The 25,929-nt window shown below is 53.4% G+C and overlaps 1 protein-coding gene across 4 annotated transcripts; it reads right to left on the bottom strand.

The window, feature by feature from the left end:
• Positions 1-2,167: 2,167 nt before the first annotated feature.
• On the bottom strand, positions 2,168-16,503 carry LRRC8E (leucine rich repeat containing 8 VRAC subunit E). 4 transcript variants are annotated; one of them, XM_065535386.2, is made up of 5 exons: positions 16,408-16,503; positions 12,380-12,460; positions 11,533-11,675; positions 9,647-9,789; positions 2,168-5,793 (listed from the first exon to the last, which is right to left on the bottom strand). In XM_065535386.2, the coding sequence occupies exons 4-5, from the start codon at positions 9,782-9,784 to the stop codon at positions 3,541-3,543; spliced, it is 2,391 nt and encodes a 796-aa protein (XP_065391458.1). In that variant the 5' UTR covers positions 9,785-9,789; positions 11,533-11,675; positions 12,380-12,460; positions 16,408-16,503; the 3' UTR covers positions 2,168-3,540. The 4 variants fall into 4 exon arrangements, with proteins under 4 accessions (XP_065391458.1, XP_073881736.1, XP_005587868.3 ...); XM_074025635.1 differs by lacking the exons at positions 12,380-12,460; positions 16,408-16,503 and adding an exon at positions 11,037-11,132 and having other exon boundaries at positions 11,533-11,640; XM_005587811.5 differs by lacking the exons at positions 11,533-11,675; positions 12,380-12,460.
• Positions 16,504-25,929: the final 9,426 nt, after the last annotated feature.

Below are 25,929 nucleotides of genomic sequence, written 5' to 3'. Positions count from 1 at the left end.
GCGCCTGCGCCCGGATGACCCCGCCGAGCCGCCGTCTCGCCCCGCATGGCGCATGCCCGCGGCGCGCACCCGCCCTTCCCCGCGTGCGAACCTCCGCGCGTGCGTGCTTCGGCTCAGCCCGAAGGATGACGCCCACCTAGAGCTCGAGGCAGGCAACGTGCAACCCCCGCCTTCCTCGCCACTGCCACCGTACTGCGCACGCGCCAATTCCGGATCGCTCCAGAGAGAGGCGCTGCGAGGAAACACCATTCTTCTGATGGCAGTGGGCGGTGAGAGCGGTACGCATGCTTAGGCAGGGGAAACCGTGTTCGCGCGCGTGGCTTTTGCGCATGCGCATTTCTGGAACCTCTTTCCCAAGCGGCAGTCGATTCTTGGTCTCCACGGCGGTGCAACCTCAACCTCCTCGCTTTTCACGGTCGGCTTGGGCGTCCTTTCGGAATGCCTTCCTCACTGATGGTGCATTATTAGGATTCCTCTTGTGCTTAATTGCCTCCTAGCCTCCTGCTGGCAGCGGGGTGCCCCCTCCTCACCGTAATTAGGCTCCGTCGAGAGCCCTTTTCCTTCTTGCCAGTACGAGCAGGCTCAGAGTTGGCCGAAACCAGGCGGGAGGGGACGGCCATGGGAACCCGACGGTGTGACCCTTGACCTCGGGGACGGGGCCAAGGCCAGAGTTGTTGGCCAGACCCACACGGAACCTCAAGACGCCTCCCGTCATCTCTCTCGCACCGGGAACGTGAGCCCAGTGCCTACACGTGCACAATTCCTGAGGAGGGGCCCTGGGGTTAGGTGCTCGTGCCTGGGTCCCCGGCAGCCTAAACCACTCCTTTAAGTGGTCCGAGGGGTGCTGGGGAAATGTCTCATCTGGAACCCAGGGATCCCCCAAGAGCAGCTTCCCTCTGCTCTTAGATGCGAGAAGGAGGTTCTGATTTTGCAGAGACACCTGGGAGGTGGCCAGGGCCAGGCAGGCTCTGCCAAGTACCCTTCCAGCTTCTGGCCCAACGAGGGAACACTTTGGGATGAGTGTTACAGGCTTGTCGGAACTCCTCTGGTGACGACTTGTGGATGGAACGCACACAAGTGTAGTGCTGAGGTCTGTACCTTCCCCTCTTCCAGGCGGCCTTCTGTGCCTCTGCTCTGAGAACAAGAGACTCAGCCTTGATTCTGGCACACGGGTGCGCCTTGGTCACGTGAAATAAAAGGTTAATATTGGCCGAGCATGGTGGCTTACACGTGTAATCCCAGCGCTTTGGGAAGCCGAGGTGGGCGGTCAGGAGTTTGAGACCAACCTGGCCAATTTGGCAAAACCCGCATGTGTACTAAAATTACATAAAAGCCAGGCATGGTGTGTCAGCGCCTGTAATCCCAGCTACTCAGGAAGCTGAGGCAGGAGAATCGCTTGAACCGGGGAGGGGGAGATTGCCCAGATGGCGCCACTGCACTCCAGGCTGAGCAACAGGGTGAGACTCCATCTTGAAAGCAAACTAAATAAAAGGTTAATATTTATTTATTTACTTATTTTTAGAAACAGGGTCAGGCCGGGCGCAGTGGCTCACGCCTGTAATCCCAGCACTTTGGGAGGCTGAGGCAGGTGGATCACGAGGTCAGGAGTTCAGGACCAGCCTGGCCAAGATGGTGAAACTACGAAAATTAGCCGGGCATGGTGGCAGGCGCCTGTGATGCCAGCTACTTGGGAGGCTGAGGCAGAGAACTGCTTGAACCCAGGAGGTGGAGGTTGCAGTGAACCAAGATTGTGCCATTGCACTCCAGCCTGGGCGACAGAGCCAGACTCCATCTCAAAAAAACACAACAAAACAAAAGAAACCAGGGTCTTGTTCTGTTGCTCAGGCTGGAGTGGAGTGGTGCAATCACAGCTCACTGCAGCCTCAACCTCCTGGGTCCTGGGCTCAAGCAGTCCTCCTGACTCTGCCTCCCTAGTAGCTGGGACCTCAGGCACGCATCAGCACATCTGGCCAACTGTTTTTGGTATGTTTTTGTAGAGATGAGATCTCACTATGTTGCCCAGGTTGGTCTCAAACTCTTAGGCTGAAGTGATCCTCGCACCTCAGCCTCCCAAAGCGCTGGGTTTACAAGCATGAGCCACTATGTCTGGCCCTAATAAACAGTTTTAGACAATGACAGGAGTGCACATAAAAGATCAAAACTAGAATTTGCATAATTAGTATTATTTATTAAGCACTCAAGGAACAGTCAAGACCAAAGTCCCTACCTGTCCTTGGAAAAATGTCACCTCTATAGCAGGTGTCCTAACCCTGGCGTCCGCACACCTTAGGAAGTCCTTGAATATCTCTCTGGGGGAAATCTATCAGCTGCCTGAAGAGCTTTGTGTGTATTTGTACATTTTCCTGAGGAAGGAGGTGCCTGGCTTCATCAGTTTCTTAAAGGGTCTAGGACCTCAAAAGAAATCAGAATCTAGATATTTGGATACCTTTTTTTTTTTTTTTGGCAGAGGTGGGGTCTCACTATGTTGCCCAGGCTAATCTCAAACTCCTGAGCTCAACCATCCTCCTGCCTCAGCCTCTTAAAGTTCTGGGATTACGGTCATGAGCCACAGAGCCCAGCCATGATACCTTTACATCAAAATTACTTTTTTTTTTTTTTGGAGATGGAGTCTTGCTCTGTCACCCAGGCTGGAGTGCAGTGGCGCAATCTCGGCTCACTGCAAGCTCCGCCTCCCTGGTTCACACCATTCTCCTGCCTCAGCCTCCCAAGTAGCTGGGACTACAGGCACCCACCACCACGCCCGGCTAATGTTTTTTGTATTTTTAATAAAGACAGGGTTCCACCGTGTTCTGCAGGGTGGTCTCAATCTTCTGACCTCATGATCCACCCGCCTCGGCCTCCCAAACTGCTGGGATTACAGGCATGAGCCACCGCGCCCGGCCTACATCAGCATTTCCCAACATGCCATGTCAGGACCACTTACTTGCACCAGAACTACCTGGGATACTTATTTAGGAACAGACTCCTGGCCCCCAACCAAACCTCCTGAGTCAGTCTTTCAGGGGTGGGGACTGGGATATTTTGTTTTGCACCGACTCCCTAGGTGATTTTGCTGCTTAGCCAAATGAGAACCATTGTTCTGAACTCACATATAACACGGCGAACAACTGTGTCTGTGTCCTCTCCTTGGGAGAGAACCCCAGATGTAAGTTGCTTTGTCTGTTGCATGGGGAGGGGAAGTCTTGGAAATCCCACTGGGATGTGTCCTTTCCCCCATATGTGGCACTAATTGAGCTGGAATATACAGGGAGAGGCAGCAGTTCTGGTCTAGGGATGGGAGCAAGGCCAGCCAGGCTGCCAGACACACAGGTGTGGTTTTGGAGAATCCCATGACTGAGTCAATCCCTCCATACCAGGTTCCACCCCAACTCCACAACATCCTCTCTCTCTCCTCAGACAAACCAGCCCCAGATCCTCCGGGGTCCCTGAAAGCTGACACAGCTGTCTTGGAAGACAATGGTTGAGATTCCAGGGCGGAAGCATTTTTAAGGCCCTACCTAAAACGGCCCCACCCCGGCTTCATTCCTCCTCCATCTTGTCCCGCACCTCTGCCGGCAGACCCTGGTAAAGGGTGTCTTCCACCAGGAGCCCCGCCTTCTTTAGCCCCCCACAGTTGCCAAGTTCTTCCGGCAGCACCTCAAGGCGGTTTCCTTTGAGCTCCAGGCGGCTGAGGGCCCTGAGGGCACCCACGTGGGGCGAGAGCTGGCTCAGCTGGTTGTCACCCAGAAGCAATGTCCGAAGCTTGCGGCAGAAGAAGAGCTCGTCGGGCAGGGCCTCCAGGGCATTGTAGGAGAGGGCCAGGTGCTGTAGGTTCTGCAGGAGGCCCACCTCGGGTGGCAGGGAGTGTAGCCCGTTGTGGGACACGTCCAGCAGACGGAGGCCCGAGCACAGGCCGAGCTGGGAGGGCAGGGTCTCCAGCTTGTTGTAGCTCAGGTAGAGCTGCTCCAGGCTCCTGAGCTTCCGCACGTGCTCGGGGACATAGGCGATCTGGTTGTGCCATAGCCTGAGCGTGACCAGCTTCCGGCAGTGCTGGAAGCTGAGGATTTCCTCGATGGAGCGCAGGTGGTTGTCCTTGAGGTCGAGTTCCTGCAGGGCGCCCAGGCTGAACACCGCGTGGGGGATGCGCTCCAGCCCGCAGGCCACCAGCTCCAGCTCCCGCAATGCCGCCAGTTTCTTAAGGCTGTTCAGGGCAACCAGACGGGCCCCATCATTGTGCAGGCTGAGCCTCTGCAGGTGGCCGGCGACGTCGGTCACACTGGCTGGCACCTTCCCGGCGTTGCTCCGGAGGGACAATACCTTGAGCTGCTTCAGCTCCCGGAGGCTCTCCAGGGTGGCCGCCCGAGCCAGCTCCTGGGGGAAAAGCCCCTCCAGGTGCAGCTCCTCCAAGCCCCGCAGCCCGAACACCCAAAGCGGCACCTCGCGGAGCTCCTCGCATTTGACGCGCATCACCTTCAGGTGGTCCCGCAGGAAGACCTGCAAGGAGAAGGGTAGCCTGGTGGGCGAGTGGAGCAAGCTGAGCTCTTGTAAGTGCACCAGCTGCGACAGCCCCGGGGGGAAGGTGATATCGCAGATGGCCTCCAGCCGGAGTGACTCCACCTCACTGAGCTCAAAGATGGTGTCGGGCAGTCCCGGAAGCATGCAGAGGGCCAGCTCCAGCCGACCTGCGGCGTTGCGCTGCAGCTTCTGTCGAAGCTTCTCGGGCGTCCACTCGTGGTTGAGATTGAGCTGCTTTAGACGGCTTTCGCTGACCTCGGACAGGAAGACGGCGAAGCGCTTGGAGTAGAGGGAGTCATACTGATCGATGAGGTGCAGCATGAAGGCGAAGTCGTTCTTGACATCAGGAATGTCCCCCATGCCAGTCTCCTCCCGCACGGAACGGAAGGAGTACTCCTTGAGGGGCCGGTGGAAGAGCCAATAGAGCGTGTAGATGCAGGTGAGTCCGTAGATGCACACGAAGGAGATGTAACAGAAGGCCAGCTTGGAGAAGAGGTGGGCCTTGGTGTGGTTGCAGCAGAAGCTGGCGTAGCCCGTGACCTCTGACGTCTCCACCCTACAGGCCACCAGGAAACTGATCTTCTCCACATAGACCAGGTTGTAGACCAGGATGGCCAGGAACTTACACACTTTCAGCACCGTCTGTCGGATGTACATGGTGTACAGGATGTCACCCTCTTCCACGTGCACACGGAACTTCTTCACCTTCTCAAACAGGGCTTTGGCTTGCTCACCCTCCTTCTTGTCCAGCAGGGTGACAACTGGAGGCTCGGTCACCACCTTCTCTGGTTCCGCCAGCACTTTCTCCTTCTCACCCTCCCCTGCCTTCCCCGGTGCGGCCCCTGCCGTGGCCACTATGGTGGCCGAGGCCCGTCCGGCGGCTGCTGGGCCCTTCTGGTTCTCCCCGGAGACCTCGGACAGGGCCCTTGTGGTCCATGGAGAGTCAAAACACTTGCCCAGGATGGAGATGAAGTGTTCGATCTTGGAGCTGGTGCCAGGGAACTTGAACCAGAAACTGGTGCAGACCATGAAGATGAGTGTGTGAATGACCACGAGGTAGGGGAAGTATTTGGCATACCAGTGCAGGGCCGTCTCGTAGCACAGCTGGTTAATGAAGCTGTATTGCTGCAGGTCCAAATTGTTCTTAAGGCCTTTAACCTCCTGCAGGGCCCCCATCTGCTCAGGGCTCCTCCGAGGCAGCAATTGCTGGCACGGGGCATCTGATAAGTTCTCCTGGGGCTCGTGATTGGGTAGACAGATGATCTTGTCCTGTGTCACCTGAGGAGCAAAAGAGACTGAGGGCTGTAATCCTAGCACTTTGGGAGGCTGAGGCGGGCGGATCACTTGAGGTCAGGAGTTCGAGACCAGCCTGGCCAACATGGTGAAACCCCGTTTCTACTAAAAATACAAAATTAGCCGGGCATGGTGGTGGGCACCTGTAATCGCAGCTACTCGGGAGGCTGAGGCAGGAGAAATCGCTTGAACCTGGAAGACGGAGGTTACAGTGAGCCGAGATCGTACCATTGTACTCCAGCCTGGACGACAGAGTAGGACTCCGTCTCAAAAATAATTATTTAGGCCGGGCGCGGTGGCTCAAGCCTGTAATCCCAGCACTTTGGGAGGCCGAGGCGGGCGGATCACAAGGTCAGGAGATCGAGACCACAGTGAAACCCCGTCTCTACTAAAAATACAAAAAAAAAATTAGCCGGGCGCGGTGGCGGGCGCCTGTAGTCCCAGCTACTCAGGAGGCTGAGGCAGGAGAATGGCGTGAACCCAGGAGGCGGAGCTTACAGTGAGCCGAGATCGCGCCACTGCACTCCAGCCTGGGCAACAGCGTGAGACTCCGTCTCAAAAAAAAAAAAAAAAAAAAAAAAAAAAAAAAAAAAAAAAATAATTATTTAAAAAAAAAAAAAAGAAAATGAGGGAGATGGGGGAAAAACAGGCTGAAGGTGGGAGACCCCCGCATCCCCCATCTCTGACTGTTGCCAGCCAGCTGTGACTTTGGAAGAGTTTTGCTAAACCTCTAAGCACTGGTCTTTTTTTTTTTTTCTTTTTTGAGACTGAGTGTCGCTCTGTCACCAAGGCTGCGTGCAGTGGTGCAATCTTGGCTCATTGCAACGTCCCCCTCCCAGTTCAAGCAATTCTCCTGCCTCAGCCTCCTGAGTAGCTGGGGCTACAAGCACGCAGTACCACGCCCAGCCAATTTTTGTATTTCTAGTAGAGATGGGGTTTCACTATGTCGGCCAGGCTGGTCTCGAACTCTTGGCCTCAAGTGGTCCCCTGCCTCAGTCTCCCAAAGTGCTGGGATTACAGGCATGAGCCACCGCAACCAGCAAAGCACTGGTCTTTGAGAAAAGGAACTGGGTTGAATCGTGTCCCCCGAAAAGATGTTGAAGTCCCAACTCCGAATTCTTACGAATGTGGTATTATTTGAGCTGCGTCAGGCGGCTCCTGTTTGGTAATAGGGTCTTTGCAGAGGTGGTCAAGTTAAGACAAAGCCAGCAGGGTGGGCCCAGGATGACTGCGCCTTAGAGAAAGGGGAAACATAGACACAGAGACAGACACGGAGAGAGAAGATGACGCGAGGATACAGGGAGAGGCTGGGTGTGGTGGTTCAGGCTTGTAATCCCAGTGATTTGGGAGGCAGTGGGACAGGGGCCAAGTCGGGGTGGTAGAGGAGGATTGCTTGAGGCCAGGAGTACAAGGTTACAGTGAGCTATGATTGCGCCACTGCACTCCAGCCTAGGTGACAGAGCTTGCTAAAAAAAAAAAAAAAAAAAAAACTGTCTCGGCTGGGCGTGGTGGCTCATGCTTGTAATCCCAGCACTTTGGGAGACGGAGGCAGGGGGATCACAAGGTCAGGAATTCAAGACCAGCCTGGCCAACATACTGAAATCGCGGCTCTACTAAAAATACAAAAACAAAAAAATTAGCCGGGCATGGTGGCACACGCCTGTAATCCTGGCTACTTGGGAGGCTAAGCCAGGAGAATTGTTTGAACCTGGGAGGCAGAGGTTGCAGTGAGCCGAGATTGCACCACTGCACGCCAGCCTGGGCAACAGAGGGAGGCTCCAGTCTAAAAAAAAAAAAAAAAAGAAAGAAAGAAAGAAAAGTACTGGGAGAATGTCATCTACAAGCCAAGGAACCCTTGGAGCTACAATAATCTAGCAGGGAGGCTTGGAAGATTCTCCCTCACTGTCAACTGACGCCTTGATCTCGGACTTCTGGCCTCCAGAACCAGACCCAGAAGAGGAAACATTTCTGGTATTTAAGCCCCTCAATCCGGCCGGGCGCGGTGGCTCAAGCCTGTAATCCCAGCACTTTGGGAGGCCGAGACGGGTGGATCACGAGGTCAGGAGATCGAGACCATCCTGGCTAACACGGTGAAACCCCGTCTCTACTAAAAATACAAAAAACTAGCTGGGCGAGGTGGCGGGCGCCTGTAGTCCCAGCTACTCGGGAGGCTGAGGCAGGAGAATGGCGTGAACCCGGGAGGCGGAGCTTGCAGTGAGCTGAGATCCGACCACTGCACTCCAGCCTGGGCGACAGAGGGAGACTCCGTCTCAAAAAAAAAAAAAAAAAAGCCCCTCAATCCTTGCTACTTTGTTACAGAAAAAGTAACAAACTCATATAGCAATTGCAGCCCTTTCCAGAGTCCAGGGAGAAAATTGAGCATTATGAAAATATGGGGCTGGGCACGGTGGCTCACACCTGTAATCCCAGCACTTTGGGAGGCCGTGGTGGGAGGATGGCTTGAGGCCAGGAGTTCGAGACCAGCCTGGGCAACATAGCAAGACCCCCGTGTCAACGTGAAATTAAAAAATCAGCTGGGCGTGGTGGCGTGTGCCTGTAATCCCAGCTACTCTGGAGGCTGAGGCGGGAGAATTGCTTGAGCCCAGGAGTTCAAGGCTGCATTGAGCTGTGATCATGCCACTGCACTCCAGCCTGGATGACAGAATGAGACCCTCTTTATTTTAATTTTCAATTATTTTATTATTTTTTTTAAGATGGAGTCTCGCTCTGTCGCCCAGGCTGGAGTGCAATGGTATGATCTCGGCTCACTGCAACCTCTACTTCCCAGGTTCAAGCAATTTTCCTGCCTCAGCCTTCCGAGTAGCTGGGATTACAGGTGTCCACCACCATGCCCAGCTAATATTTATATCTTTAGTAAGGACAGGTTTTCACCATGTTGGCCAGGCTGGTCTCGAACTTCTGGCCTTAAGTGATACTCCCACTTTGACCTCCCAAAATGCTGGGATTACTGGTGTGAGCCACCATGCCCGGCCCCTGTCTCTTTTTAGCCAAAAGAAAAAGAAAAAGAAAAAGAAGGGTCGGGTGTGGTGCCTCATGCCTGTAATCCCAGCATTTTGGGAGGCTGAGGCGGGGAGATCATGAGGTCAGGAGTTCAAGACCAATCTGGCCAACGTAGTGAAACCCTGTCTCTACTGAAAATTAGTGGGGTGTGGTGGCATGTGTCTATAGTGCCACCTACTCAGGAGGCTGAGGCAGGAGAATTGCTTGAACCTGGGAGGCAGAGGTTGCAGTGAGCTGAGACCGTGCCATTGCACTCCAGCTTGGGCAACAGAGGGAGACTCCATCTCAAAAAAAAAAAAAAAAAAAAAAAAAAAGGCTGGGCGCAGTGGCTCACGCCTGTAATCCCAACACTTTGGGAGGCCCAGGCAGGGAGATCACTTGAGGTCAGGAGTTCGAGACCAGCCTGGATAACATGGTGAAACCCCGTCTCTACTAAAAAACTACAGAAATTAGCCAAGCATGGTGGCGGGCGGGCGCCTATAATCCCAGCTGTTCAGGAGGCTGAGGCAGGAGAACCGCTTGTACCCAGGAGGCAGAAGTTTCAGGGAGCTGAGATCACACCACTGTACTCTAGTAGCCTGGGTGACATAGCGAGACTCTATCTCAAAAAAAAAAAAAGATATGGAATGGCATAGCAATGTGGGACTCTGGTGCTCCTGGCTATGGAGGTAAGGAAGATAAGGGGTCTGGATGGGCCTTTGAGGGGCTCTGTCTTCAGTTTCCTCTCACTTTCTTGGGTGATGGGAAGGCTTCCTGACTTCCCCAGACACCTACCCCACCCCTTTGGTCATGCCCCCTTCACAGGGGAGCACCTCACCTGGAGGGTGCAGCCAAAGACCCCGATCATGAGCATGGCCACGGTGAGGTACTCAGCCAGCACGTCCCACCAGGGTTTGAGCACCTTGAATGCAGGCTGCTGTTCCGTAAACTGCTTGAACTCGGCCACGGGGATCATGCTGCCTGTGGGAGGGGACGAGACGGGGGGTGTAGAGAGAGACCCTCAGGATGGAAGGCTCTGCAGGGGGTACCCCGAGGAGCCACACACAGGCAGGGCCGTGCTCCTCATCTGCCCGTGACCCTCCCTGTTCAAACTTGTCCAAACATCCGAGGTGTGTGCCCCCCACTTCCCTCTTAGCCTGGCCTCAGTCACCCTCCATGCAGACATCACCACCTGCCCAGAACCAAGCGGCCACCGTTCCCCTCTAGGCACCCCTGCACCTGATCTGACTTGTCTGACCTCAAAGAGCACAGTAGGGCTAGTCCACAGGGCCGCCGCCCTCCAGCTTCCTTGCTTGGCTGCCTCCCCGAAACCAGGTATTCCTCTCCCACCCCTGACACCAAGGCCTGAAAAAATCTGCCTCGATGCTCCCTGACCGCAGACACTCAGCGTCTGGGCCAGCCTCGGCTCTCACCCCTACCAGACCTGAAAGTGTCACAAGGCTCAGGACTTCCGGGGGTGGGCCCCTCCACCCCCTCCAGGGGCACTCTGGGCACCACCTCCAACCTCCAACTGGAAAAGCCGGCTGGAGCCTGGCTCTGGTTACCAGGGCCCCAGGGGCAGGGAGTGGCCAAGCTGAAGGCTAGTCAGCCCTGGGGGTAGAGGTGACCACGACACCTGAGTTTCTAAAGGGGCTACAGCCCAGAATCACAGGCAGAAACCAGAGACCTGGCTCTGAGAGGGGGCAATGGGGTGTCCGGATGTCCGAGGAGGAGGGAGGACTTGCAAATGGAAAGCTGTCAGGTGACACCTACGACCAGGCCAGGGCTGTGCTGCCAGGTTCCTAGCCGGCCCACTCTGTCTGCTCCCAGGGTCTCCTTTTAGACCAAGGTATCATTATTGCAGATACAGACAGGCCAGCCACAAGTCACACTGGGGCGTGGGGCATGAGCTGAGATGTCACTCTCCCAGGCAGTCGCCCACTTCCCCAGAGGCTGAAGTGGAACAAGGAAGGTGGAGACCCTTAGACCAGCCCACTTGTGCCAACATCCAAGTTCCCCCAGTCCTGGGAGCCTCCTGTCCTTGTCCAGATAGATAATCTGTAACTGGGGCTGGGCGCCGTGGCTCACGCCTGTCATTCCAGCAGTATGGGAAGCTGAGGCGGGCGGATCACTTGAGGTTAGGAGTTCGAGACCAGCATGGCCAACACGGTGAAACCCCAGGTCTACTAAAAATACATAAAAAATTAACTGGGCATGGTGAAGCACACCTGTAATCCTAGCTACTCTGGAGGCTGAGGTGGGAGGGTCTTGATCTGGGGAGGCGGAGGTTGCAGTGAACCGAGATCGTGCCACTGCACTTCAGCCTGGGTGACAGAGTGAGACTCCATCTCAAAAAACACACAAAGATAATCTGTAACTGGGCACAGGGGTTTGGCCAGGAAGGAAGGCATCTGCCCATCAGGGAGTTCTCTCTGGCTCCCCATCCATCTCCCCAGGAAGAATCGGGAAACCCCGGTCCCCTGACGCACAGCTCAGCCAATGATTCTGACGCGCCTGAGCCTCGCTTTTCAGTTTCTGTGTCCCCCCAATATTTTGGGGTGACTCCTGGGTAAAAACAAGGTAGGCTGCAGGCTCCACCCACCAAGCTAAAGGCCAGGCGGTCCCCAAAGACCACATCCTTTTACCCCCTCAGGGGCCCCCACTTCAGTCTGGGGAATCAGGCAGGCACGGGGGTGGGTACCGCCTGCCCACATGGGGACTCACCATGCAAGCGTAAAATGTCATGAGTCGGGCCAGGTGCAGTGGCTCACGTCTGTAATCCTAGCACTTTGGGAGGCCGAGGCAGGCGGATCACGAGGTCAGGAGTTCGAAACCAGCCTGGCCAGCATGGTGAAACCCCGTCTCTACTAAAAATACAAAAATTAGTTGGGCATGGTGGCATGAACCTGTAGTCCCAGCTAGGCAAGAGAATCCTTGAACCCGGGAGGCAGAGGTGGTGGTGAGCTGAGATCGTGCCACCACACTCTAGCCTGGGAGATGGAGCGAGACTCCGTCTCAAAAAAAACAAAACAAAAAACAAAAAGTCATGGGTTCCCTGACTCAGGTGGTGACTCATCCAGACTCAAATACATGCAAGGGGGTGCCCAGAGCACAGGGTCCCAAACACCATCGCCCGGCCCTCATGCTCATTCATACTCCCTGCCCTAAGCACAAAGCCAAGTATAGTTTGGGAGGCTGAGGTGGGCGGATCACTTGAGGTTAGGAGTTCGAGACCAGCCTTGGCCAACATGGTGAAACCCCGTCTCTATTAAAAATACAAAAATTAGCCGGTCATGGTGGAGGGTGCCTGTAGTTCCAGTTACTCGGGAGGCTGAGGCACGAGAACCCCTTGAACACGGGAGGCGGAGGTTGCAGTGAGCCGAGATTGCACCACTGCACTCCAGCCACAAATATCCCAGTCTGCCTGGGTCACCAATATCTAGAAACATACCAGGACAGCTCAACTATCCCCAGGGGATGAATATGTACATTGCACCCACCAAAATGGATGCTTGGGGTCATTCTAGGTCATGGATATTTGTGCATGAGGGTATAAAGTCCAAGTACATACACTGAGCTTCGGACAGACCCAGCACCAGGGAGCCTCACATCCTGTTCCAGTTCTGGCCATCCATTAAGTCCTCGAAGGATCCTGCAGGGACAGTACTCCGTTGCTTTACCTAAGAACGTTCACCCCAGGCTGGGCACGGTGGCTCACGCCTGTAATTCCAGCACTTTGGGAGGCTGAAGCAGGAGGATTGCTTGAGCCCAGGAGTTTAAGCCGCCGGGGCAACATAGTGAGACCCCATTTCTACAAAAAAATCTAAAAATTGGCCGGGCGCGGTGGCTCAAGCCTGTAATCCTAGCTCTTTGGGAGGCCGAGGCGGGTGGATCACGAGGTCAGGAGATCCAGACTATCCTGGCTAACATGGTGAAACCCCGTCTCTACTAAAAATACAAAAAACTAGCCGGGCGTGGTGGCGGGCGCCTGTAGTCTCAGCTACTTGGGAGGCTGAGGCGGGAGAATGGCGTGAACCCGGGAGGCGGAGCTTGCAGTGAGCCGAGATCATGCCACTGCACTCCAGCCTGGGAGACACAGCGACACTCCGTCTCAAAAAAAAAAAAAAAAAAAAAAATCTAAAAATTTGCCAGGTGTGGTGGTGCATGCCTGTAGTCCCAGCTACTTGGAAGGCTGAGGTGGGAGGAGTGCTTGAACCCAGGAGTTAGAGGCTGCAGTGAGTCATGAACCAGTCTGGGCAAGACCCTATCTCAAAAACAGAAAACAAAACAGTACTGACTCGGGCTGGGTGCAGTGGCTCTCGCCTGTAATCCCAGCACTTTGGGAAGCCAAAGTAGGCGGATAATTTGAGGTCAGAAGTTCGAGACCAGCCTGGCCAACATGATGACCCTGTCTCTCCTAAAAATACCGAAACAATTAGCCAGGCATGGTGGTGGATGCCTGTAATCCCAGATAGGTTACAGGTGAGAGAGTGAGGCAGGAGAATCGCTTAAACTCAGGAGACAGAAGCTGCAGTGAGCCAAGATCTCGCCACTGTACTCCAGCCTGGGTGACAAATTGAGACTCCATCTCAAAAAAACAAAACAAAACAAAACAAAACTACTGACTCTGGGGACTGCAGAAGAAATCACACAAAACGCACACAAACACGAGCCGGGACCAACTTCCTGTCCTTGCCACCCTGGTGTGAGCTCCACCAATAGCCATCCCAGGTGCACAATCATAGACAAGAAGGCAGAAACTCTCAGGGGACCGGGGGGCAGCCACAGGGGCTATCATTATCTGTCTCCATGACTCAAACTTGATCCTCACAAACCTGCCATTAAATTTCCACAGACACAAGACAGGCCCCCACTTTGTCTGAGCAGGGGTGGGGGGAAGGGGTGGTGGGAACAGGGGCTCGAAGAATTGGGGCAGAGCCAGGGAAAACACAACGATGGGACGTATATACGCTCAGCTTCCTCCACCAGACACTGAACGCCTCCTTTTCTCCCAAGTCAGGCAGTGTCGATGTCGGGGACTTTGTTTTCCAGACTCAAGGGAGAGAAATAACTTGTTCAAGCTTCTACAGTTCAAGTGGCATTCGAAGCCTGACCCATCCAGCCTCCAGGTCCTGCCTGTAGGATTGCAACCGCTCTGTTCCCTCTTGGGAGACAGCCTCTTAATTAAAATGCAGCATCTTGCTGGGCATGGTGGCTCATGCCTGTAATCCCAATGCTTCGGGAGGCCAAGGCGGGCAGATCATTTGAGGTCAGGAGTTAGAGACCAGGCTAGCCAGCATGATAAAACCCCGTGTCTACTAAAAATAATAAATTAGCCGGGCGCGGCAGTGGGCGCCTATACTCCCAGCTAATGGGGAATCTCTTTTTTTTTTTTTTTCTGAAATGGAATCTCTCTCTGTTGCCCAGGCTGGAGTACAGTGGCACGATCTCTGCTCACTGCAAGCTCCGCCTCCCGGGTTCACGCCATTCTCCTGCCTCAGCCTCCAGAGTAGCTGGGACTACAGGTGCCCGCCACTTCACCCGGCTAATTTTTTGTATTTTTAGTAGAGGTGGGGTTTCATCGTGTTAGCCAGGATGGTCTCGATCTCCTGACCTCGTGATCCACCCACCTCTGCCTCCCAAAGAGCTAGGATTACAGGCTTGAGCCACCGCGCCCGGCTGAAGCGGGAGAATCTCTTGAACCCAGGAGGTGGAAGTTGCAGTGAGCCGTGATTGCGCCACTGCACTCCAGCCTGGGCAACAGAGCAAAACTATCTCAAAAATCAAACAACAACAACAAAACAGCATCTTTGCCAAAAGCACATAAGAGCGGTGTTGCATTGCAGCAGGCCAGGCTGGAAGACCTTCCAGCCTAAGACCATGTGGCTCCCACCAGCCCTGGTTCCTTCCACCCATGCCTCACCCCTCCTCCCTCCCAGGTCCTCCTCAAGCCACTTGCTTCCAAAATATGTGTTGGTGAGTTCCTGCTGGGGGAAGGGTGGAAGAGTGAGACCCTCCACACGCACAGCCCATGCTAAGAGGCAGGGAACAAGGAAGAAACATCCAGCAGTTTTCAGCCCTAAGAGGGGTTTTGTAGAACACAAGGCCCAACTTTTTTTTTTTTTTTTTAAGACATAGGGTCCTGACAGATGCAGTGGATCACACCTGTAATCCCAGCACTTTGAGAGACTGAGGCAGGTAGATCACGAGGTCAAGAGATCAAGACCATCCCGGCCAACATGATGAAACCCTATCTCTAAAAATACAAAGATTAGCTGGGCATGGTGCCGCGTGCTTGTAGTCCCAGCTACTCAGGAGGCTAAGGCAGGAGAATAGCTTGAACCTTGGAGGCGGAGGTTGCCATGAGCCAAGATCGCACCACTGCACTCCAGCCTGGTGACAGAGCAAGACTCTATCTCAAAAAAAAAAAAAAAAAAAAAAATAGAGAGAGATATGGTCTTGCTCTGTTACCCAGGCTGGAGTTCAATGGCGCGATCATAGCTCATTGCAGCCTCGAACTCCTGGGCTTAAGTGATCCTCCTGCCTCAGCCTCCCCAGTAGCTGGGACTACAGGTGCATGCTACCATGCCCAGCCAACTTTTGTAATTTTTGTAGAGATAGGGGTCTCGCTATGTTGCCCAAGCTGGTCTTGAACTCCTGAGTCCAAGCATCCTCCCACCTCAGCCTCCTAAAGTGCTGGGATTATAGGCGTGAGCCACTGTGCCTGGCCTCAACCTTTTTTTTTTTTGAGATGGAGTCTCGCTCTGTCGACCAGGCTGGAGTGCAGTGGCCCAATCTCAACGCACTGCAACCTCCACCTCTTGGGTCCGAGCAATACTAATGCCTCAGCCTCCCGAATAGCTGGGACTACAGGTATGCACCACCATGCCCAGCTCATTTTTGTATTTTTAGTAGAGATGGGGTTTCACGGTGTTAGCCAGGCTGGTCTTGAATACCTGACCTCAGGTGACCTGGCTGCCTCGGCCTCCCAAAGTGCTGGGATTATAGACGTAAGCCACGGTGTCCGGCCGAGCTTCAACCTTTTATACGAGGGAGAAACTGAGGGTCTAGGGTGGGGGAGGGTGGCATCTTTGTAGCCCGTCCTGGGTCAGGCTCCAGGCCCGTGGATTCCCAGGGGGGTAGTTTTGCAAGCTGCCTCTGCTAACGGACTTGAAAATCTGGGACATCTGTAAGTTCAAGAGCACCAGAGGTCAGGCTTGGTTGAACCCACCCCAAGTGGTAGGTTCTGGGACTCTGAGGGTCTCCCCGGGATGAGTTGTCAGTGTCTTCCCAGATGCCAAACGGAGGGGGAAGTGGTTGAGATCCCCAAAATCAAGTTTATCTTCAGCCTGTTTATCTTCACGCTGAGACTTGGCCGGGTCTGCCTGGCTCCCAGGACAGGGACCTCGTGGGCCAGGTTTCCCTTTGCCCCAGCCCGCACCCCCACCCCAACTCCTGGTGTGTCGGGACGGCCTGCCCTGGCCACAGGGCCAGCGCACCTGGAGCGACTCTGCCCCTTGTCCAGACCCGGGGACTCCCGGTCCGACTCCCACCCCGCCACCTCGTGGGGTACCCAGAGGCGAAGAGCCACCTACTCACCGTTCCGGGAGGGACGCTGGGCCCAACTCCTGGGTCTCTGGGAGCGGAGCTGCCGCGACTCCCGCAGAGTTCCCGGGCGGGCCGCGAGGGTGAGTCAGGGCAGGCGGGGACAGGAGACCCGGAGCCGCCCCGCCCCGCCCCCGGACGACTCGGCCCCGCCTCGTCGCAGGCGCGCCCAGGTCGACCCTACTCCTGGCGCCTCGCAATTAGCGGGGTTGCGAGGAAGAGAGTGGTCCTATGGTGCTTTGTACTGCTGGGCTTGGGGCTGGCGGGAGATGTAGGGGTCTTAGGACTTTGCAGCTTTGCAGTCTGGCTGGACCCCGGTAGCTGGGGAAACTGAGAGAGCTGGAGACCCTGAACTCCCAAAGGGCCACCCTTCTGGGAACCAGGTCTTAAAGACCCTGTCGAGAAAATGTGGAGGCTGAAGCCAGGCACAGTGGCTCACGCCTGTCATCCCAGCACTTTGGGAGGCCGAGGCAGGCGGATCACGAGGTCAGGAGATCGAGACCATCCTGGCTAACATGGTGAAATCCCGTCTCTACTAAAAATACAAAAAATTAGCCGGGCATGGTGGTGGGTGCCTGTAGTCACAGCTACTGGGGAGGCTGAGGCAGGAGAATGGCGTGAACCCGCGAGGCAGAGCTTGCAGTGAGCCGAGATCACACCACTGTACTCCAGCCTGGGCAACAGAGTGAGACTCCATCTCAAAAAAAGAAAAGAAAAGAAAAGAAAATGTGGAGGCTGGGCTCTGTGACTCACACCTGTAATCCCAACACGTTGGGAGGCCAAGGCAGGAGGATACCTTGGGCCCAGGAGTTTGAAACCAGCCTGAGTAATATAGTGGTACCACATCTCTACAAAAAGTTTTAAAACCTACAAAAACAAAAATTTAAAAATCAGCCAGGTGTGGTGAAGTGTGCCTGTAGTCCCAGCTACTCTGGAGGCTGAGGTGGGAGGATCACCTGAACCTGGGAAGTTGAGAGGCTGCAGCGAGCTATGATCATGCCACTGCACTCCAGCCTGGGCCACCAAGCAGGACCCTGTCTCCAAAAACCCAAAAACACAAAAAAGTGTGGAAGGGCTTCCTCTAACCCCTCAAGGCCCAGTCACCTGGCCTTAAAGCCCAGCCAAGGCACAGGTGACTGGAGTTTTCAGGTGCTGGGAGTGGAGTTGGGGGAGGAGAGGACAGGGGAGGGGACGCTCTGGCCATGAGGCAGGAACTGGGCTGAATCAACAGAAGTTGAGTAGAGTGGGGATGTCCACCTGTCTGTCCCTGCCCAACACTGTGGTCTGCCCTCCAGGTAGGGGGTGGGGGACAAGAAGCTCCGAAGTCCTGGGGGACTCAGCTTCTCTACCTCCCCACCCCCACCCTGGCCGCCCCACCTAGGGAGGTCTGAGCTGAGTCTTAGATGAGCAAACCTGTGGAATTGGACCTTGATCTGCTCTCAGTCTGAAAAACCTTGGCTATATCTACGGCCATACCACCCTGAAAGCACCCGATCCTCGTCTCATCTCGGAAGCTAAGCAGGGTCCTGCCTGGTTAGTATGTGGATGGGAGACCACCTAGGAATACCGGCTACTATAGGCTTGGGCTGGGCACGGTGGCTCACACCTGTAATCCCAGCACTTTGGGAGGCCAAGGGGGGTGGATCACCTGGGATCAGGAGTTTGAGACCAGCGTGGCCGACATGGTGAAACCCCGTCTCTACTAAAAATACAAAAATTGGGCCGGGCGCGGTGGCTCAAGCCTGTAATCCCAGCACTTTGGGAGGCCGAGACGGGCGGATCACGAGGTCAGGAGATCGAGACCATCCTGGCTAACCCGGTGAAACCCCGTCTCTACTAAAAAATACAAAAAACTAGCCGGGCGAGGTGGCGGGCGCCTGTAATCCCAGCTACTCGGGAGGCTGAGGCAGGAGAATGGCGTAAACCCAGGAGGCGGAGCTTGCAGTGACCTGAGATCCGGCCACTGCACTCCAGCCTGGGCGACAGAGCGAGACTCCGTCTCAAAAAAAACAAAAAAAAAACAAAAAAAAAACAAAAATTATCTGGGTGTGGTGGCTCACGCCTGTAATCCCAGCTACTTGGGAGGCTGAGACAAGAGAATCGCTTGAGCCTGGGAGGCGGAGGTTACAGTGAACTGAGATTGCACCACCGCACTTTAGCCTGGGCGACACAACGGGACACCCTCTCAAAACAAAACAGAACAAAACCATCCATGGAGATGTTCCTACCTGTACTTAGGGTGGGAGAGGGAGGGTTCTCCCTGATAGGGTAAAAGAAGCCCTGGCTTGGCCGGGCGCAGTGGCTCACGTCTGTAATCCCAGCACTTTGGGAGGCCGACTTGGGTGGATCACCTGAGGTCAGGAGTTCGAGACCAGCCTGGTCAACATGCTAAAACCCCATCTCTACTAAAAATACAAAACATTAGCTGGGTGTGGTGGCTTGAGCCTGTAATCCCAGCTACTTGGGAGGCTGAGGCAGGAGAATCGCTTGAACCTGGGAGGCAGAGGTTGCAGTGAGCCAAGATGGTACCACTGCACTCCAGCCTGGGCAACAAGAGCAAAACTCCGTCTCAAAAGGAAAAAAAAAAAAAAAAAAAAAAAAAAAATCCCTGACGTTCGCCAGGTCTGAGCCTGAGACCGGAAACCTCTAGGGTTGGAAACTTGTAAGTCAGGGACCCTCTGGGCACTGCCATAGGGAGTCTAAAGACAAAACTTCCTTTTGGATTTAGTAGAGCTTTAAGAGCACCTGTTGTCGGTCAGCACCTGTAGCTTCCTTGAAGGACAAGACGAGCAAGGCTCCCTACTCTCCAAGAGCTTCTATCCCAGTGGGTGAGAGAGATACACTAAGTAAACTAATAAAGGAGACCAGGTGGGGTGGCTTACACCTTTAATCCCAGCAATTTGGGAGACTGACCAAGGTGGGTGGATCGCTTGAGCCCAGGAGTTTGAGATCAGCTTGAGCAACGTAGTGAGATCCCATCTCTACAAAAAATAATTTAAAATGATAGAAGAGTTAGGCGTAATTAGGCACCTGTAATCCCAGCTACTCAAGAGGCTGAGGGAGGAGAATCGATAGAACCCAGGAGGTGGAGGTTGTGGTGAGCCGAGATTGCACCACTGCACTCCAGCCTAGGTGACAGAGCGAGACTCCATCTCAAAAGTAAGTAAATAAGTAAATAAAAATGAGCTGGGTGTGATACTGGGCACCTGTGGTCCCAGTTACTCGAGAGGCTAAGACAGGAGGATTGCTTGAGCCTGGGAGTTGGAGGCTACAGTGAGCCATGATTGCACCACTGTACTTCAGCCTGAGTGGCAGCTCAGAACCTGGCTTTTAAAAACGAAAAAAAAGACAAATGAAAGAACAAGGTAATGCCAGTTTGTGACAAGTATTGTGTGCATAACAAAGCAAGGTGAAGCGGTAGCAAGGGACGAGGGGTTCCTTGAAGACCTCTTTGAGGAAGGGACCTTTCTTTTTTTTTTTTTTTGAGACAGAGTCTCACTCTGCCGCCCAGGCTGGAGTGCAGTGGCCGGATCTCAGCTCACTGCAAGCTCCGCCTCCCGGGTTTACGCCATTCTCGTGCCTCAGCCTCCCGAGTAGCTGGGACTACAGGCGCCCGCCACCTCGCCCGGCTAGCTTTTAGTATTTTTTAGTAGAGATGGGGTTTCACCGGGTTAGCCAGGATGGTCTTGATCTCCTGACTTCGTGATCCGCCCGCCTCGGCCTCCCAAAGTGCTGGGATTACAGGCTTGAGCCACCGTGCCTGGCCGAGGAAGGGACCTTTGAGAAAGGTTGTGTCGGCCGGGTCTCCTTTAGAGAGGTTGTCTCCTTTAGAGTGACTCTTTCCTTCCTTCCCTCCCTCCCTCCCTCCCTCCCTCCCTCCCTCCCTTCCTTCCTTCCTTCCTTCCTTCCTTCCTTCCTTCCTTCCTTCCTTCCTTCCTTCCTTCCTTCCTTCCTTCCTTCCTTCTTCTCCCTCTCCCTCTCCCTCTCCCTCTCCCTCTCCCCTTTCTTTTCTTCTTTCTTTCTTGATGGAGTTTTCGCTCTTGTTGCCCAGGCTGGAGTGCAGTGGCATGATCTCGGCTCACTGCAACCTCCGCCTCCCGGGTTCAAGCGATTCCCAGCCTTAGCCTCCCAAGTAACTGGGATTATAGGCATGCACCACCACTCGGCTAATTTTGTATTTTTGGTAGAGACGGGGATTACTCCACGTTGGTCAGGCTGGTCTCGAACTCCTGACCTCAGGTGATCTGCCCGTTTCAGCTTCCCGGAGTGCTGGGATTACAGATGTGAGCCACCGTGTCCGGCCTTCTTTTTCTTTCTTTCTTTTATTTTTCTGAGATGGCTGGAGTGCAGTGGCATGATCTGGGCTCACTGCAACCTCCACCTCCTGGGTTCAAGCGGTTTTCCTGCCTCAGCCTCCAGAGTGGCTGGGATTACAGGCGCCCACCACTGTGCCTGGCTAATTTTTGTATTTCTAGTAGAGACGGGGTTTTGCCATGCTGGCCAGGCTGGTATTGAACTCCTTCCTCAGGCTCCCAAAGTGTTGTGATTACAGGTGTGAGCCACCACACCAATCCTTCCCCTCCCCCTCTCCTCCCCCTCCTCTCTCCTTCCTTCCCTCCCTTCCTCCCTTCCTCCCTCCCTCCCTCCCTCCCTCCCTTCCTTCCTTCCTTCCTTCCTTCCTTCCTTCCTTCCTTCCTTCCTTCCTTCCTTCCTTCCTTCCTTCCTTCCTTCCTCCTTCTCTCTCTCTCTTTCTTTTTTCTTTCCTTTCCTTTCTCTTTGCCCCTCCTCCTCCTCCTCCTCCCCTTTTCCCCTCCTTCTCCTCCTCCTCCATTCTTTTTTTTCTCCCTCTATTGACCAGGCTGGCATGCAGTGGCATGATCCTAGATCAGTGCAGCCTTGAACTCCTGGGCTCAGGTGATCCTCCGGCTTCACCCTCCCTCCCAAATAGCTGGGTCCACAGGCATGCACCACCACATCTGCTGAATCATTTATTTATTTTATTTTTTTGGAGAGACAGGGTCTTGCTATGTTGCCCAGGCTGGTCTCAAACTCCTGGGCTCAAGAGATCCTACCGTGTTGGCCTCCCAAAGTGCTGGGATTACCGGCATGAGGCACCCCGCCTGGCCTACTTCCTGTCTTCTGAGAGGCTTCTTGGGATCTGTGCCCTGGGGATGTTTGCAACCACATGCTGAAATAAGCTTTTTTTTTTTTTTTTTTTTTTTTTTTTTTTGAGAGATGGAGTCTGTCTCCCAGGCTGGAGTGCAGTGGTGTGATCTCAGCTCACTGCAACCTCCACTGGGTTCAAGCGGGTCTCCCAGCCTCCTGAGTAGCTGGGATTACAGGCACATGCCACCACACCCGGCTAATTTTTGTATTTTTAGTAGAGACAGGGTTTTACCATGTTGGCCAGGCTGGTCTCAAACTCCTGACCTCAGGTGATCCACCTGCCTTGGCCTCCCAAAGTGCTGGGATTACAGGTGTGAGCCACCGCGCCTGGACTAGCATCTTTTTTATTTTATTTTTTGAGACAGAGTCTTGCTCTGTTGCCCAGGATGGAGTGCGGTGGTGTTAGCTCACTGCAACCTCCATCTCCCGGGTTCAAGCCATTCTCCTGCCTCAGCCTCCTGAGTAGCTGGGATTACAGGGTTGAGGAATTGAAGTATTTATCCACCAGCTCCTGTCTGTCCCTGTCTAACGGCTGCTCCAGAGAAGGGAGGTGGACAGGTGTTAACTCTCTGGCACTTCTGACTTCCCTGCCCACAGGGACTGTGAGTGCTCAGGGATATGGACAGGGTGGTATGGTACGTGCTGTGGATATAGATTTACCTGCTGCAAGTATAGATGCACCTGCCACAGGTATAGATGCTGAGTGGGATGGCTGAGTTATAGCACACTAATACTCAATCCTTTCCAATTATTTATCAGAAAGGCTGCCCACTTTACATTCCCATTGCTACTGTGTGAGCCTTACCACGTGATAATATCTAGCTTAAAAAAAAATATGGGCCAGGCACGGTGGCTCATGTGTGTAATCCTAGCACTTTGGGAGGCTGAGGCAGGAGGATCGTTTGAGCCCAAGAGTTTGAGACCAGCCTGGACAACAGTGAGACCTGAGACCCCGTCTCTACAAAAATTAAAAAAAGAAAAATAGCCAGGTGCAGTGGCGCATGCCTGTGGTTCCATCTATTTGGGAGGCTGAGGTGGGAGAAGTGCTTAAGCCCAGGAAGTTGAGGCTACAGTGAGCTACTATTGCACCACTATACTCCAGCCTGGGCAACAGAGTGAGGCATTGTCTCTAAGAAAGAAGATATATTTTTTCTTTTTCTTTTCTTTTCTTTTTTTTTTGAGACGTAGTCTCGCTTTGCCACCCAGGCTGGAGTGCAGTGGCGTTATCTCAGCTCACTGCAAGCTCCGCCTCCCGGGTTCCCACCATTCTCCTGCCTCAGCCTCCTGAGTTGCTGGGACTACAGGTGTCCACCACCGCGCCCGGCTAACTTTTTTGTATTTTTAGTAGAGACGGGGTTTTGCCATGGTCTTGATCTCCTGACCTCATGATCCACCTGCCTCAGCCTCCCAAAGTGCTGGGATTACAGGCGTGAGCCACCACACCTGGCCAAGATATATTTTTTCAATTGGCTTTAAGGTTTCTCCTGAAATTAAAAGGAAAAAAGAAAAAAATTTAAATTTTGGTCCAATATAATAAAAATTGACCAGTTTAACTTTTTAAAAAATTTTGGAGATGAGGTCTTGCTCTGTCACCCAGACTGGAGTGCAGTGGTTTTTTTTTGTTGTTGTTTTGTTTTTTTGTTTTGAGACGGAGTCTCACTCTGTCGCCCAGGCTGGAGTGCAGTGGCCGGATCTCATCTCACTGCAAGCTCCGCCTCCCGGGTCTACACCATTCTCGTGCCTCAGCCTCCCGAGTAGCTGGGACTACAGACGCCCGCCACCTCACCCGGCTAGTTTATTTTATTTATTTTTTTGGTAGAGACAGGGTTTCACCGTGTTAGCCAGGATGGTCTCGATCTCCTGACCTCGTGATCCGCCCGTCTCGGCCTCCCAAAGTGCTGGGATTACAGGCTTGAGCCACCGCGCCCGGCCCTGCAGTGGTTTCATCATAGCTCACTGTAACCTCGAACCCTTGGGCTCGGATGATCCTCCCCACTTCAGCCTCCCAAGTAGCTGGGACTACAGATGTGTGCCACTGCACTCAGCTATTTTTTAGATTTTTTCATAGAGACGGGGTCTCGATATACTGCCCAGGCTGGTCTTGAACTTCTGGTCTCAGGCGATCCTCTGGCCTCAGCCTCCCAAAGTGCTGGGATTATAGGTGTGAGCCACTGTGCCCAGCCATTGTAATCATTTTTAAGTGTACAGCTCAGTGGCATTGAGCATATTCACATGGTTGTACAACCATCACCAACATCCATCTCCCGAACTTTCTTTCTTTCTTTTTTTTTTTTTGAGACGGAGTTTCGCTCTGTCACCCAGGCTGGAGTGCAGTGGCGTGATCTCAGCTCACTGCAAGCTCCACCTCCCGGGTTCACGCCATTTTCCTGCCTCAGCCTCCTGAGTAGCTGGGACTACAGGCGCCCGCCACTGCGCCCAGCTAATTTTTTGTATTTTTAGTAGAGATGGGGTTTCACCATTTTAGCCAGGATGGTCTCGATCTCCTGACCTTGTGATCCGCCTGCCTCGCCGAACTTTCTTATCTTCCCAAATTGAAACTCTGTCCCCGTGAAACACTAACTCCCCACCTCCCTCCCGTAGCCACTGGCACCCACCATTCTACTTTCTGTCTCCCATGAATCTGACTCCTCTAGGGACCTCCTACAAGTGGAATCACACAGGATTTGTCCTTTTATGTCTGGCTTATTTCCCTGAGCATGATGTCCTCACAGTTCATCTATGTCACAACATGCATCAGAATCTTCTGCCTTTTCAAGGCTGCGTACTATTCCATTGTGTGGACGAACCACATTTTATCTATTTACTCCTCTGCTGGTGGGCACTTGGGGTTTGCTTCCATCTTTTGGTTCTTGTGAATAATGCTGCTATCAACACGAGTGTACAAATATTTCTTTTCTTTTTCTTTTTTTGAGATGGAATCCCACTCTGTCATCCCAGCTGGAGTGCAGTGGTGTGATCTCGGCTCACTGCAACCTCCACCTCCCAGGTTCAAGTGATTCTTCTGCCTCAGCCTCCCAAGTAGCTGGAATTACAGGCACGTGCCACCACGCCTGGCTAATTTTTGTATATTTAGTAGAAACCGGGTTTTGTCATGTTGGCCAGGCTAGTCTCGAACTCCTGAGCTCAAGTGATCTGCCTGCCTCAGCCTCTACCTGAGTGCTGGGATTACAGGCATGAGCTACTGCACTGGGTTTAGCTGAACCAGTTTACATTCCCATCAGCAGGACATCAGTATTCCAATTTCTCCACATCACCCCTCAGTGCTTGTTATTTACTATCCAGCCTCTAAGATTTTGGAATGTGAGTTAGCTATTACTTTGTAACAAATTACCCCACAATTTACTAGCTTTAAAAAAGTATGTATTGGTTGGGCTGCAGTGGCTCACGCCTGTAATCCCAGCACTTTGGGAGGTCAAGGTGGGTGGATCGCTTGTGGCCAGGAGTTTGAGACCAGCCTGGCCAACATGGCAAAACCCCGTCTCTACTAAAAATACAAAATTAGGGGCTGGGCATGGTGGCTCACGCCTGTAATCCCAGCACTTTGGGAGGCCGAGGAGAGTGGATCACCTGAGGTCAGGAATTCAAGACCAGCCTGGCCAATATGGTGAAAACTTGTCTCTATTAAAAATATAAAAAAGTAGCTGGGTGTGTTGGTGGGCACCTGTAATCCTAGCTACTCAGGAGGCTGAGGCAGGAGAATCACTTGAACCCAGGAAGCGGAGGTTGCAGTGAGCCGAGATCAAACCATTGCACTCCAGCCTGGGCAACAGAGCAGATTCCATCTCAAAAACAAAAACAAACAAACAAACAACAAAACAAAAAAGCCCCTCACAGTTTAAAATATATATATACACACACATATACACACATATATATATATATATATATATATATTATATAGGTGCAGTGGCTCACGCCTGTAATCCCAGGACTTTGGAAGGCTGAGGTGGGTGGATCACCTGAGGTCAGGAGTTCGAGACCAGTCTGACCAACACGGAGAAACCCCATCTCTACTGAAAATACAAAATTAGCTGGGCGTGGTGGCGCATACCTGTAATCCCAGCTATTCGGGAAGCTGAGGCGGAAGAATTGCTTGAACTCGGGAGGTGGAGGTTGCAGTGAGCCAAGATCATACCATTGCACTCCAGCCTGGGTGACAGATTGAGACTCTGTCTTAAAAAAAAAAAAGAAAAAAAAAATGTGTACACACACACACACACACACACATTTGTGATTTATTTATTTTTCTTCTAGAGATGCGGTCTCCTTATATTTCCCTGGCTGGCCTCAAACTCCTGGGCTCCAGGGGATCCTCCTGTCTTAGCCTCC

This window comes from Macaca fascicularis, chromosome 19 (assembly GCF_037993035.2).
Source record: "Macaca fascicularis isolate 582-1 chromosome 19, T2T-MFA8v1.1".
Classification (NCBI taxonomy): Eukaryota; Metazoa; Chordata; class Mammalia; order Primates; family Cercopithecidae; genus Macaca; species Macaca fascicularis.
This window is presented reverse-complemented; position numbering and strand designations above follow the sequence as displayed.

Bases quoted from the DNA above. Each gene is read 5' to 3' on its own strand.
- LRRC8E (XM_065535386.2), bottom strand. From the start codon at position 9,784: ATGATCCCCGTGGCCGAGTTCAAGCAGTTTACGGAACAGCAGCCTGCA. The intron at 5,794-9,646 runs GTGAGGTGCTCC...TTTGCTCCTCAG, and splicing joins TCTTTGGCTGCACCCTCCAG to GTGACACAGGACAAGATCAT.